We start from the raw sequence: 13210 nt of genomic DNA, 5'->3' as shown, positions 1-13210 counted from the left end.
TTTTAATAGGGGCCAGTTCAGAACTTCAGGTTCACAAAACTCTCTCACGCACAGTATTAGTACAATGCCAATGCATTTCGTTGGCAAGAGGAGATTCATCATTCATGATAAGTTAACGCCATGTCCTGCACAGTGATTTCGTTTACCTCTTTGTACTATCACGAGTTTTTTTTCTAGCCTTTTATGCAAGCTTGACCTGTCACAAGCCCACGAACGCATGTACCTGGCAATGCGCACATTGCCAAATGCCAAGTACCAACTGCCAACCAACAATGGCAGTGCCACTTTTGTTCCCCACCTCGGTAAGTTCTGTTGCTGCCCGCTGGATGAAGCGTAGAGACGTTACTGCAGTAAGCCAGTGATTACTCTCTGATCTAAAAAAAAAAGCCAGTGATTACTCGATATACATATACTACATCCGTTTCACATTATAAGATGGATGTTTATCTTTTTTGGTTGTAACGTTTAATCAATCGTCTTATTTAAAAATTTAGCACAAATATAAAAAAATGACAAGTCATGCTTAAAGTTCTTTTAATAATATATCTATAATTTTTTAAATAAGATAAATGGTCAAGCATTATAAGAAAAGAAAAAGTCAAATATCTTATGTTATGAAACAGAGGGAGTAAGGGAGTAACGTATACCAGCTTTGTGACATGTAGATCTGAAAGACACCGGGGCAAAACGGAAGCATATATACTTTTCTGCTTATTCGCATGCTTGTCGCATGCTATGCGGTGAGTAGTGACTATTACGGTTACCTGTGTTCGTGTAATTCAGAACCCTATAGCCGGCAATGCGAGATGCAAAGAAGACTTCATGTTCTCTAGTCTCTACCATCTTGGGCTCTTGGCGAGCTTATCATGAGATGCGGACTGTCTGAAGCTTGTCATGAATCAAAATCATCCTAGCTATGGATATGGGAATAAAGTGTTTGCACCTTTTGTTTCCTCCAGGCTTTTGCCCTTGTTTCTGTCCTCTTTTCCTTTTACCAAATGATGAATAAAGCACCGAGTAATCAACGACACGGGAGTAGCTTCATTCTGACTACTATTCTTACAATTGTTTCCGTGTGTGTGGCGTCAAAAGAAATAATACAACAATGAAAATTGGAAATTGGGTCCTCGAGTTCTCTGAATCTATTCAGGAGGGTAACTACAGTAGAAAAACAAGAGTGTAGTATGCATACCCAGAAAGAGGCAGGGATAGACTTTCTGAAGAATAGAATGATTATGTTGCCCTCCTTTTGTTCTACTGCTACAAATATAGGCACAGAAAGAATCCGATAGTTCACTTTGTACGAAGATTATTTGGCTAAGATGAAGCAGGTGAAAGCTTAGGTTTGTTATTCCTGACCAAGTTTTGGACAAAGAGCTCTCCTGCACGATATGAAGACCGAACCTGGAAAAAAAAAGACAAGATAGAGAATAAGCTCCTGTAAGACACCGACATGGGCAGTATCCAACATTCCAAGTGCGAGCCCATTACAGAATCAAACAGATAATAATAAAAGAACTGGTATTTGTGTTTCTTACTAACAATTTCCAAAACTTGAGTTATGCATCATAGTTGCATATGGGTCAGAGCAGCTCATATAGCGCAATAACTGAATAGTTCATGTTTATAGGCATGTTTGTATTTACAGTTTATAGGGCAATAACTGAATAAAAGGAGTAGTTATTAGATGTAGCACTTACCAGGGGTCCACTAGCAACATATCGGAAACCCACCGATTCTCCATACTCCTTCCAAAATTGGAACTTCTCAGGAGTTACATACTCCCTTACTGTCAAATGTCTTTCGGTTGGCTGCAACATCAAGCAGATGGTTTACACCAAATACTGGCTGCTCATTCTGGATTAATTGTGAAGTGTGGTAACTGGGCTAACCTGCAAGTACTGGCCCAGTGTCAAGATATCAACACCAATGCTCCTTAAGTCAATCATGGCTTGTTTCACCTCCTCATCAGTCTCTCCAAGACCAAGCATGATAGAGGACTTAGTTATCATACCCTCTTTGCAACTTTTTGCATGCTTCAGAACAGCTAAGCTCTGATCATATCTGTAAGAATGAGATAAACATATTCTTATGGTGCCAGAGGCCATCAGAAAAAGAACCGATCATAATACAAGTTATTAACTGGACATTGCCACAAGATACTAGAAATATATTGTGCATCATCGGATAAACTATATCGTACCGCTATGCCAGATAAATTCCAGCAAACAGATTCTAAGAAAAGGTAGTTGACCAGGTAAAATAGGTCATCTCCAAAAATTATGATGCGAGGAACATTCAGAAATGAATAAAAAAAGAGTAGTGCAACTAACCAATTCAACAGATTGCAAAACTATATTCTTAACTGAAACTATTTTAGGTCTCTTGTACATACAGCAAGGAGTAAATAGATCACCAGAGAGAATATCTATGTAGCTGTTTGTACTATGCAATGATACACTCCACAGTATAGTTCAGAGACGACGATTTGCAACTTATGGAGCAGCAATTTTGTATTGTAAGGTAATAATAGCTTAATATTAATTAGATTCACCGTTGTTCATGGGATGAATTTAAGATGAATCATTTAGACTAAGACACACCAATAACCTGAGAGTGATCATATTGATACATTACAGTCAAGATGTAGAATTGATGCCAGGGACAGAATACTCAAACACAGTATTGAATAAGATGTTATTGACAAGGTACATTGTTCTTGAAAGAATCTCCAATAAGATGTTATATTGAATAGAGTAAAAATAATTGTAGTTTTAACTTTTAACAGACAAGTGCATGCAGCATGTTTGTGTTGCCAGGTACAGTTCAGATGTTTAGATGTTCCCTTCCAGTACGAGGTGGGTGATGCCTTGAGTGAATTTGGGCGCTGGTCTCTAAATTATGCATGTACTCATAAAATCAGTGAATCACATTACCCTGCTCGAGGATCCCTGACGATTCTTTGCAGGCTCCTCACAGTTTCGATGTTGTGCGCAAATACATCTAGACCAGAGTTGGCCAAAGCTGAAACAGCCTCCAGGTCACCTCGAAAATCTGAGGTCAAGCACTCCACCAGTATCCCTGGTTTGAGCTCCTGAAGAACATGAAATTCATTAAAACTTCAGCACAGAACTTGTACCAATCCAATAAACGCGCCAACTTCTGCCAGCAGAAGGCATGAGGTGAACCTTTAAAGCTCTGACTGTCTGAGCAAAATGGCTGCTACCACCATCAGGCAAGTCATCTCTGTCAACACTGGTGAGTACAACATAGTCCACTCTGGAAAGAACATCATTTGTCAGACAATGTGTACAATGGTTCCAAAAAAACAAGTGAATTTGCATTGATTTTGATATCCAGACTTCAACAAAATGCAGTGCTATATCTTTTCCTACAACTATCGCTCCATCAATCAGTAACTCAGATGATTGAGAAGCCATCGAAGGTTAATCGAACAAACAGGCAAAGTGGTCATACCCCCAGCTTGCAACAGCCAACGCCGTGTTCAGAGGCTCCAGGGGGTCCGGTGGTGGAGGCTTGTTGCTAGTCTTCACGGCACAGAACCTGCAGCCGCGCGTGCAAGTATCACCGAGCACCATGATGGTCGCCGTGGCGATGCCGTCGCCTTCCCCGCCCGCCCCTCCCCCTCCGTTCCAACACTGCGCCCCCCCAGGAGCAACGGATTTTGTAAATCAATTGCACTTTTGTTCTCGCAGGAATCGCTCGAGCGAATCAGCTTGCTCTAGTCCCGTACGATCGAATGACACCAAGGGGAGCATTCGCGCGAGCCAGTGAGCGCGGTGGGGGCGTACGTACCTCGCCGATGTTGGGGCACTGGGCCTCGACGCAGACCGTGTTGAGCTTGAGCTCGCCGATCGACTCCCGCAGCCGCGCGTACTTCTCCCCCTGCGCCGCCCGCTGCCGCAGCCACGCGGGCTTCTTCACCTCCGGGTCCCTGCCGGTGTACGGCCCCGTGGCCCTACCCACCGCCGTAGCCGGCGGCGCGGCCTCCGCGTGGCACCGGGCCACGGAGACCGACCCGGGCCGGCTCCGGTAGCCAGGGCCCCCGCAGGCCGGCCGGATCGGCGCGCGCAGCGAGCTCTGCATCATGGCCGACGAATCCCAAGCCCCCGCAGCGCAGCCGTGGCGCCGCCGTCGGGCGAGGCGATGGGTTCGAAGCGAGGCTTAAAGATTTCGCTCCTCCCGATTTTACCCCCGCTGGTTTGGCCGCAAATCGGCTGCATTTTGCTGGAGGGATTAGGGGTAGAATGGGAATTATGCAATTAGCCGGCGATGATACCAAGGTTGCTCTGCTAGTTTTTCATCTGCTGCCAGTAGTTTGCTACCCTACCACCGCTAGCTAGCTTAAATTGTTTTTGCAATTTTTTTTTCAAACTAAACACCACCTTAATTTATTTGACATCTTGACAACGTCAAAATGATCAGCATCAGGACACTGTAATGTCATAAGAATTAGAGCCCGTTTGGTTACCCATGACTTTTTAAGTCCTCGTCGTATCGAATATTTGATACATGATTAGTGAAGATGATACTATAATAAACATTTGGTAATTATGGCTTAGTTAGGTTTAAAAAATTTATCTAATAAAATAGCCTTTATTTATACAATTAGTTTTATTATCAGTCTATATTTAATACTCTTAATTAAGGTTCAAACATCTGACGTGACAGAGGACTAAAAACATCCCTAAATCCAAACAGCCCCTTAATAACTCAGTTCTGACAAAATTTCTCCGTTGCAAATGTGTAAGAACGCTTGCAGTACTGTTTACTGAAATATATGTCTCACCGATCATATTTTTCCTGGATGGTTAACAAATTGCTCAGGGTTTCATAATGAATTAGAATTAGGGAGAGTTTGTCGTTTGAGTTAAATGAGCTAAACAACTTCTTTCGTTTTCCATGCGTGGTTTTCAAGGCGATCATCTTTTCGCTTTTTCACGAATAAGCAAAACTATATATTTATGAGCAAAAATTAATTTATAAATAAAAATTTTATATACATACGCTTAACAATCTAATTAACAATCTAAAAACCAAGACTGAAAAATAAACTACGATAAAAAACTCTAAAATCAACTTTAATTCAATAATTCAAGATTAAAAATTTATTTTTTAGCTTATAATCATGAAAAAAGATAGGGTGCAACCTACTCACAGTCCTAGATTATATGGGATTGAAACTATTCACTTACAATTTTTAACTATTCGTATTATTTAAAAATTTAGTGCAAATATAAAAATTTATAAGTAATACTTAAACTACTTTTAATAATAAACAAAATAATAATAAAAAATAATATTTTCAAATTTTTTTAAATAAAACAAGTGGTCAAACATTACAAAACATTACAAATTATAAATACAAATTATAAATAGAAAGTCAAAATCCCATATATAGGGACGTAGGGAGTACTGACCAGAAAAATTATTTTAAAAAATCAAGTAAACACATTTTTTATGTTTGGAATAATTCTTACGCAATTAATCACGCGATGCGCTAGTAACTTAGCATTTTTCAGCATAAGCTAAGTTGGTAAGGCTCGAGTTGCTCAAATGAACTCACCCTTAGTGGTACATCATCAAACCATCACTCGAGGTTAACTGCAAATCTGAAATTAAGACCAATATTTAGGCAAAGTGGTACATCATCAAACCATTACTCGAGGTTAACTGCAAATCTGAAATCAATACCAATATCTAGGTACCACGCCAGTTGTAAGCTGGTAAACAGAATCATTCAAATGGCACTTTTAGGGCTGTAATAACTTGCAGAGATGTACACGAAGACAGGCAATCTCAATCCTGGCAGGAAAGCATATAATGCAACCAGAGTTTCCTCTAGACAAAATTATAGGCAGAGTAATGAACAAACAAAACATTTATATTTGCACAATGCTAAAAGAAGAAAATCCTTTGCCAACATGAACAAGTAAAGAAATAAAATGAGAACAAATTGTAACAATGTATAAATAAGAGATATACCCATAGTTTCCAGTACTCCTACTATAGTGTCAGTAGGTAACTGGAAAAATGGCATCTCCATGACATTTTAAATATCTTTCCAAGAAACCTAAATAAACAGCACTTCATTATTCCAACACACTTTGGTCCTAATTAAAACAGATTAAGACCAGACTACTAGGTACTTGACGCTAGACACCTTCCACACCAGTAAAACGACAGACAGGAAGGCCCTAGTACAGTCGTACCCCAACCTGTACAACCAACTGCTACGCCCACTAGTCTTGGATGTCTTCTTCACTGGGAGCACATGAATGTTAAAAACTAAATTTGCCCCCAACGAGGTGGCTAGTTCATCACTGCATAGTGTTACAACAGTACGTACATATGCATATCAGGTGGGTGCTATATAAATGACCCACAGAAAGGAGATCGCTCGTCTATGAGATTAATCTGAAACCTAAAGTCACAATCTGAAAAAGGCTATTTTTTCCTGAGCAAATGGAACTTCCTCCAAAGCTCATACCTTATGAACGGGATATGCACGACTCCAGATATATAAGAATTACCATCTGCGAGACAAGTGCATCGAGTCCTTCAAGCATTGACAATCTAATCTTTGGCACTTCAGCCATATCAACCAGGAACAGACTCAGAGGTGGCGTGCCCACCGTTTGCACCAGTGGGATTAAAACCAGTCACTGGCATAGTTCGCTGAGCAAAATCAAGCAGCAGCTGGCGTTGCTGATCGTTTGTATGAGGAAGGCTTGCACGTAGTAACTCAACTGGCATCTCCCTGCTGGTTGCCTTGGAGACTTCAGCCCCAATTACCGAGCATGGTGACTGCATAACAAACATCTGCCTTATACTTTCATACTTACTGAGACAATATTTTGTCAGAAGCCCAAAGAAAGCATCAAAGGATGCCTGCCAGAGAGTTCGGTTTGACACTGTATAGCTGGCTGCAGCATGGTGGTCAGTCAGTAACTCAGTTGCTCGATCCAGTACTGATTTAATAATAAGAGAAGCCCCATCACCAGCAGAGCTAGCAAGAGGACGCAGAGGTGGCTGCTCAGATGAACAGACCACAGCAGCAAGGCAAGCACTAAGAGCACCTAATTCCATATGGTGCACACAGGATGAGACAGTCTTCGCAAGAGCAACTGTTGTTTCTGCTGCACTAGTATCTGATGGTAAACCCCCGAACAAGTATCTCAGATGTCGAAAAATAGCCATGCATACTATACGGGTCAACTCACTTCCAGGGGTAAGAAGTCGAAGGTAACGTGACAAAAGCTTGCGTCCTTTAGGAAGAGAAACAATGCGAAGAAAGACAAGATCATCCTTAGGGGCCAATCCAGATGAATGGCTTGATTTGTTCGCTCCAAGAGGGTCAACAAGTTGAAGGGATGCAGCTAGACCTTCAAGGAGGACCTGTCGTCTTCGCCTCAGTTGGAAACTGTTATCCTGTGCCTGGCTTGACTGCAATAGCCGGTCAATATCATCCACCTCAAGAAGAAGGCAGAGGGCATCTTCAACAGTAACTCTAGCAGCCAGCATCGGTTCTTTCTCCAGGGGTTTCAGAGAAGACTTCTGATCATGAGAACCATCGCCTGATGAAGGAAGGTCAACTTCAAGAAGAGGCCGAGGCCTGCGTATGGAAGAGAAGGAAACTCTCCCAAGAGCATCAACCTGAAGATATGCATGATGATCACCACTGGACCGGGACTTGGAAGGCAAGTCTTTCATTGATGTTGGAGAGAAAGTGGCCTTTTGCCTAGAATTGGCACCCCTTTTTGCAATACAAGCTTGATGATAATAATCAACTAAATAAGGATCACTGCTGTGACTTGCTGAATGTTGCATTCTTAAGATGGATTCAATTTCTTCAGATGACATGTACTTAGATCTGAATTTTAGTCCTCCACTATCACCATTTTGACTACCAGTATCAGACATTGGTTGAGAAAAACGTGTGCTGTGTTTTCCCCTTCCTGACCTTGATCTTTTGTCTCTCAGTGAAGGAGCACTGCTAACAGAATCAAATCTTCCTGTTAACTCTGGGGAGTGATGTTGGTAAAATAGCTGAGGTGGTAAATTGAGGTAATTCTGATGGGGTGGTTGGACTTGAAGCTGTGCCAATCTCTGGTGCTGTTGAGAAAATAACAGTGACGACATTGGGCTATTTGGAAGTGATATTTGTTTCTGTAACATGTTTGGCAGTAGATTAAATTGCTCCCCAGAGTACGGGTTGGCTGGGTTTGGCCAATCACTTTGCATTGGATTGTTTACAGGAAGATGCGGAGTGCCAAAGGACATGCTTCCTCCATATGGTAGTCCATGAGATAGTCCAGCCATATGATATGGAGAACCTGAAAGCGACATGCTTGGAGAACCCATTTGTAGGCCAGCACCAAGTGATGGTATGCTTCCATGGCGTGTAAGGCCTTGAGAAGTATAAGGTGATCTAGCACCTGGAGGTGGAAAGGAGGTAAATGAAGGAGATTTTGGTGCAACGATAGGTTCACTTGCACGGTGCTGCAGTGGTTGCTGAGGATATGAGGATGTTCGGCTCAGTGGTTTGGCATCCCCTTGCTGTCCGAGAGAATGTGACTGTGACCACCATCTTTGCCTTTCCTGAAATTCCTCATCCTCTAATATATCTTGATCTACCCAGTTGGGAAACTCTACATCTTCAGGCCAATCAACGGTAAGAGAACCTGAAACAATCATTTGCATAGTTCAGTAAAAAGTCGACCCTTTAGGTGTTCATTTGACTATGATTACACCCCAGTTTTAATAGCATAGTTGCTTTTCATGTAACTAGACAAAATAGCCTTTCTTCCGGTCAACATTGATGGCATTAAAATTTTGAAAACATGTGTAGTAATGCAGAATGGAAGCATTTCATAAATGAGATTACATATAGCTTTCAACAAAGATGCAAACAAAAGCTACAGTGTAGAGCTCTCTTAGTAAAAACAATTCATAGTGTTTTTTTTTTCCAACAGACTGTTGCCGTGATACACAAATCCACTACTGTGTGTATTAAGTCAAAATTATACCAAAATGAGCACACCTGTATACCAACAACTAGCAGTGAAACACGAAACGGTTGACTTCAACATATTTAAAAATGAACTATCATGCACAGAAGATGCATATTAAAATGAGCACACCTGTATACCAACAATTAGCAGTGAAACACAAAATGGTTGACTTCAACATATTTAAAAATGAACTATCATGCACAGAAGATGCATATTGTCAACATTGTAGCTGACATCTTTGGAAACCTAAGATTGTGCAGCAAATTCCATAGGGATATACACAAAATAAACTCCACAATGCTCATCACTAATAATTTTACATAAGATCATAAATGTTGACTTACTTCCTCTTGAGATGGATCGTCTGTCACCAATAACACCAGGGTTCCGTGTTCCGCTAATGCTTCGGTTCAACTGGCAATAAAAATGTAATAAAGAAATCAGTGTGCAAAAGCAGAACAAGTACACACAGCAAACAAAAACAAAAGTTGAGGCTAATAGCCTAATACAAATTACGATCCATATGCAAGCAATATGTCAGGTATAGATAAAAGTTGAAGACTCAATAGTGAGTATCCAGTCCCTTGGGACAAAGGGATGTGATATGGGCTTTAGATGGGGCAAAATACTTGCAGATTGCAAAACAGACTGTCGCGATGAAAGAAGCAGCTAGATTCATCCTAAAGGCTTGACCAATATGTGTCAATTATCCAGTAAATGCTTGGGGCAGCAGTCAGCCTTGTTGTGGAAATAGGCAGATAGCCAGAATTACAAATGAATAAAAACTGCAGTTGACATATAGATATTTCAGGGGGGACAAGTTATATGCCCCCACAAATATTGCACCTTTAGGATTTGCACGTGCATTGCATGTATTATCAACATGTGGCCTGAACGTGCAATCTTTCTGGGCAATATATTTGACTTCTCGATATAACAATGGAGTATGGAAGTCATAGTAACCAATGGTAAAGCATAACAGGCCTTAACATATCTCATACTTCAAGGACTACAGCAAAGCGAATCCAAGTGAAGCCACATATTTTTTTTATAACGAAACCTCAATTTGAAACACTGAAGCTTGTGAAACAATATAACAAACCTTTGCAAAAGTGCTCGCAAGATCATCAATTTCGGACAAGTTACTCAGATTATCAATCTGCATAACATAGTAGGTTGAATTAGAATAACTCCACAACAGTAAGGATGATAATAAATCCAAATTTATGCTAGGAAGTACAGATAGAAAGCTCTGAAAAAATGGCATGTATAGGATAAGCTGCTCAAACATGTACGAATCCCTAACTCCTTGTAGAGCCTTAGCTTCCGCATGATACAAGTCAAAGATTGATGGTCAATTTTGATGTAATGGTAGACGTATCCCCCCCCCCCTAATCCAAATGGTTGTTTAGACCAACACAAATAACTAATCAAATTCAACTCCCATAAAGCTGTTTCATCCAACCAGCATAAGTATAAAGATGTTATAAATTACCATTATTGAAAGTTAGTCAGGTCAACAACCAGCACAAACTTCGGTGTACATGATACTGATTATAAAAAACATCATTTGATCCATAGAACATCCAAATTATCTCATAATATTTCGAGTTTGTTAAATAGCAAGCCCTGGGAATACAATCTAGAATGTACCAATAATGCAGTGGAGAATGCAAGAACAACTAACTCTAACATTCTGTAACAAAGTAGGTTATATGGTTTTTTGTCCCATTGTCTATTGATCCCAAAATGCAGAAACAGCTCTCTTCAAGCTCCAAAGCAAATGAGCATCAGGCCAAGCACACCAAGAAAAGTATGACAGAAAACCAACCAAACCAAAATCCTACCGTAGCCACAAACAATAAAGCTATAGCTTGATAGACTATCAAAAGGAATTACGACTAAACTTAACAAGCCAAGAATAGGCTTGTGACAGAACAGCCAAAAGGCTACCTTGAACATTATTTATTTCGCTGTCACATATCCAGATGAAACATTCATAGTCACTAACTCACTATCATTTATCCCCCCCAAAAAAAATCCTCTATTCTAGTGATTCTCAACTCATACATTTAGCAACAGTATAGCTGCAGCAAGATTCGTCTTCCATCCCTGTCTCATGCAATTCCAGCCTTAAAATGGAACCTTATCTATCATACAACTGATGAATAAGATCATTCCACACACATCAAGGTAAAGGATCTGCCTACAATTGAGCACAAAACTTTCCACCATAGCCACATCTCCAATACTACTGATGTGAACCTCAGCTCCACTAATAAGACCCTACAGGCCCACGTGGATTTATTCTTGATTCCTCCTAGCACTAAGCCTCCACTATCAGTTGCCACCATGAGGAAAGGACTTGTTATCGGAAAAGGGATAAAAGCATGCATGTGAACCAAGAACACAAGCGAATAAGAGGACGATAGTTCATAACAAAAAACGGCAGCTGCGGACATGAAGGTTCCGGAATCGGCACCTCTTCTCCAACAGAAGAGAGCCGATACAGCCCATCTTCTGGCCCACTGAATCCACCGCCATTGCCATCACCACCGTCATCCTCTAAGCAACTGAGATCGAGACCCTCCAGTGGCTCCTTCCCGAAGAAGGCGTACTGCCCGGCATCAAAATTACCTGCATGGAGCAGCGTCAGATGGCGCAAATCATATTAACCAGCATAAAAAAACGATAACTTTAACTCAAATTACAAGCCGTAACCAAGAACACGGTAAGAACAACACAAGACGCCTGGTCTGCCAGCCCTCCAGCACCGGAGCAGGTGCCTCACCCGCAAAATCTAGAGGGCAGGCTGAGGAGCCCGACTGCCCGAGTGCCTGGACGGAGGGCCGGAGGAGGCGGAGAAGGGGGAGAGGCCTGCCGCGCCGCCACTTCAAGACAAGACGGGCGGGGAGCCGAGGAAGGGGGCGGAAGAGAGGTCCGACGGCGATGGACGAAGGCTGCCGTCTCTTCGGCGTTGCTCCGTCGTGGTGCGCGGCCGAGTTGCCAGGCCAGCAACCACCACCGAGCGCAGAGAGAGCCATAGCGTAGTACAAGGGGAGGGGATGGAACGGAGAAGAGGGAGAACAGCGGCGTCCGGCACGCGCCGCCGGCTAGGAAGGCCGCCGCCGCCGCCGCCGCCGGGACCCAGGTGGTCAGGACATGAACTCCTCCTTCGCCACTAGGATCGATCTCTTCTTCCCTAACTCCTGCTGATCAAAGGCGTCAACCGCACCACCGAATTCAGCCGCGCGAGGAATCCTCACCTGCAGCGGAGGAGGAAGACGCGCCGCCGCCGCCGCCGCCGCCGTCCGACTCGGCGCCCCGCATCTCCGCAAGAACCCTAGCAGTAGCAGTAGCAGCAGCAGCACCGGCGGCGGCAAGCGGCCGAGCGCATCCGGCGATTTCTCCCCCCGGCTTTGGATCTGAGAGAGCTGCTGCGCCTGCGCGAGATGGAGGATAGCTCGGCGGCCGGGCCTCGCCTCAGTGCTGCTGCCTTACTTCTTCCCTCTTTTCTCTCTCCTGCCTTAAATAAAAATGATTTGGGATTTTGCAACCAGAGGAGAATTTATGCATCCCAAAAATCAAGAACGAAAATTTAATGCCAAAACACAGTCTTTTTTTTCTTTCTAACAGGAGAAATAAATACTAGGGTTTCCCTTGGAAGGCACACAAAATAATCCAGAGCGACAAAAAAAAAAGGAGGATGAGAAGAGAGGAGAGATTTTAGCAGTGTAGATGAGATGGTACTTGGTAGATGAGATGCTAGAGCTATTGATAAGAGAGAGGAAAGACTTTAGCTTGGCTTGTCTGTTAATTAGGTCTGGTCTAGTTTCTAATTTTTTTTTTCAAAAACATCACATCGAATTTTTGGATACCTAAATAAAATATTAAATATAGATGTATCAAAAAACTAATTGCACAGTTACGTAAGAAATCTTGAGACGAATCTTTTAAACCTAATTAGTCCATGATTAGCCATAAGTGCTACAGTAACCAACATGTGCTAATTACGGATTAATTAGACTCAAAAGATTCGTCTCGCGGTTTCTAGGCTAGCCGTGAAATTCGTTTTTTCATTCGTATTCGAAAACCCCTTCCGACATCCGGTCAAACATTTAACGTGACAGTTCTTCCAAAAATTTTCTCAATCTAAACACCACCTCAATCTTTAT

The 13210-nt window shown here is 42.1% G+C and overlaps 2 protein-coding genes across 2 annotated transcripts; both read right to left on the bottom strand.

The window, feature by feature from the left end:
• Nucleotides 1-1018: 1018 nt before the first annotated feature.
• Nucleotides 1019-4222, bottom strand: LOC102702064 (lipoyl synthase 1, chloroplastic). Its single transcript, XM_040521531.1, has 7 exons — nucleotides 3817-4222; nucleotides 3478-3659; nucleotides 3189-3279; nucleotides 2937-3094; nucleotides 1893-2064; nucleotides 1701-1811; nucleotides 1019-1404 (listed from the first exon to the last, which is right to left on the bottom strand). Exons 1-7 carry the CDS (start codon nucleotides 4108-4110, stop codon nucleotides 1318-1320), a joined length of 1095 nt encoding a protein of 364 aa, XP_040377465.1. The 5' UTR covers nucleotides 4111-4222; the 3' UTR covers nucleotides 1019-1317.
• Nucleotides 4223-5911: 1689 nt separating this feature from the next.
• LOC102701783 (protein PAT1 homolog 1-like) lies at nucleotides 5912-12738 on the bottom strand. Its single transcript, XM_006646301.3, has 5 exons — nucleotides 12302-12738; nucleotides 11518-11672; nucleotides 10138-10194; nucleotides 9380-9449; nucleotides 5912-8705 (listed from the first exon to the last, which is right to left on the bottom strand). Exons 1-5 carry the CDS (start codon nucleotides 12363-12365, stop codon nucleotides 6622-6624), a joined length of 2430 nt encoding a protein of 809 aa, XP_006646364.2. The 5' UTR covers nucleotides 12366-12738; the 3' UTR covers nucleotides 5912-6621.
• Between the last annotated feature and the right edge of the window lie 472 nt (nucleotides 12739-13210).

This window comes from Oryza brachyantha, chromosome 1 (assembly GCF_000231095.2).
Source record: "Oryza brachyantha chromosome 1, ObraRS2, whole genome shotgun sequence".
Taxonomy (NCBI): domain Eukaryota; kingdom Viridiplantae; phylum Streptophyta; class Magnoliopsida; order Poales; family Poaceae; genus Oryza; species Oryza brachyantha.
The sequence above is the reverse complement of the archived record's forward strand: the minus strand, read 5'-3'. Positions and strand labels throughout refer to the sequence as shown.

What these genes read in the sequence shown, in the direction of transcription:
- LOC102702064 (XM_040521531.1), bottom strand. Translation starts at nt 4,110, where the DNA reads ATGATGCAGAGCTCGCTGCGCGCGCCGATCCGGCCGGCCTGCGGGGGC. An exon ending in CACTGGGCCAGTACTTGCAG is followed by an intron (nt 1,812 to 1,892) that starts GTTAGCCCAGTT and finishes TTGATGTTGCAG; the next exon opens with CCAACCGAAAGACATTTGAC. An exon ending in ATGTTGCTAGTGGACCCCTG is followed by an intron (nt 1,405 to 1,700) that starts GTAAGTGCTACA and finishes TTTTTTTTCCAG; the next exon opens with GTTCGGTCTTCATATCGTGC.
- LOC102701783 (XM_006646301.3), bottom strand. Translation starts at nt 12,365, where the DNA reads ATGCGGGGCGCCGAGTCGGACGGCGGCGGCGGCGGCGGCGGCGCGTCT. An exon ending in GTCTTCCTCCTCCGCTGCAG is followed by an intron (nt 11,673 to 12,301) that starts GTGAGGATTCCT and finishes TGCTCCATGCAG; the next exon opens with GTAATTTTGATGCCGGGCAG. An exon ending in TTGCGAGCACTTTTGCAAAG is followed by an intron (nt 9,450 to 10,137) that starts GTTTGTTATATT and finishes TTTTATTGCCAG; the next exon opens with TTGAACCGAAGCATTAGCGG.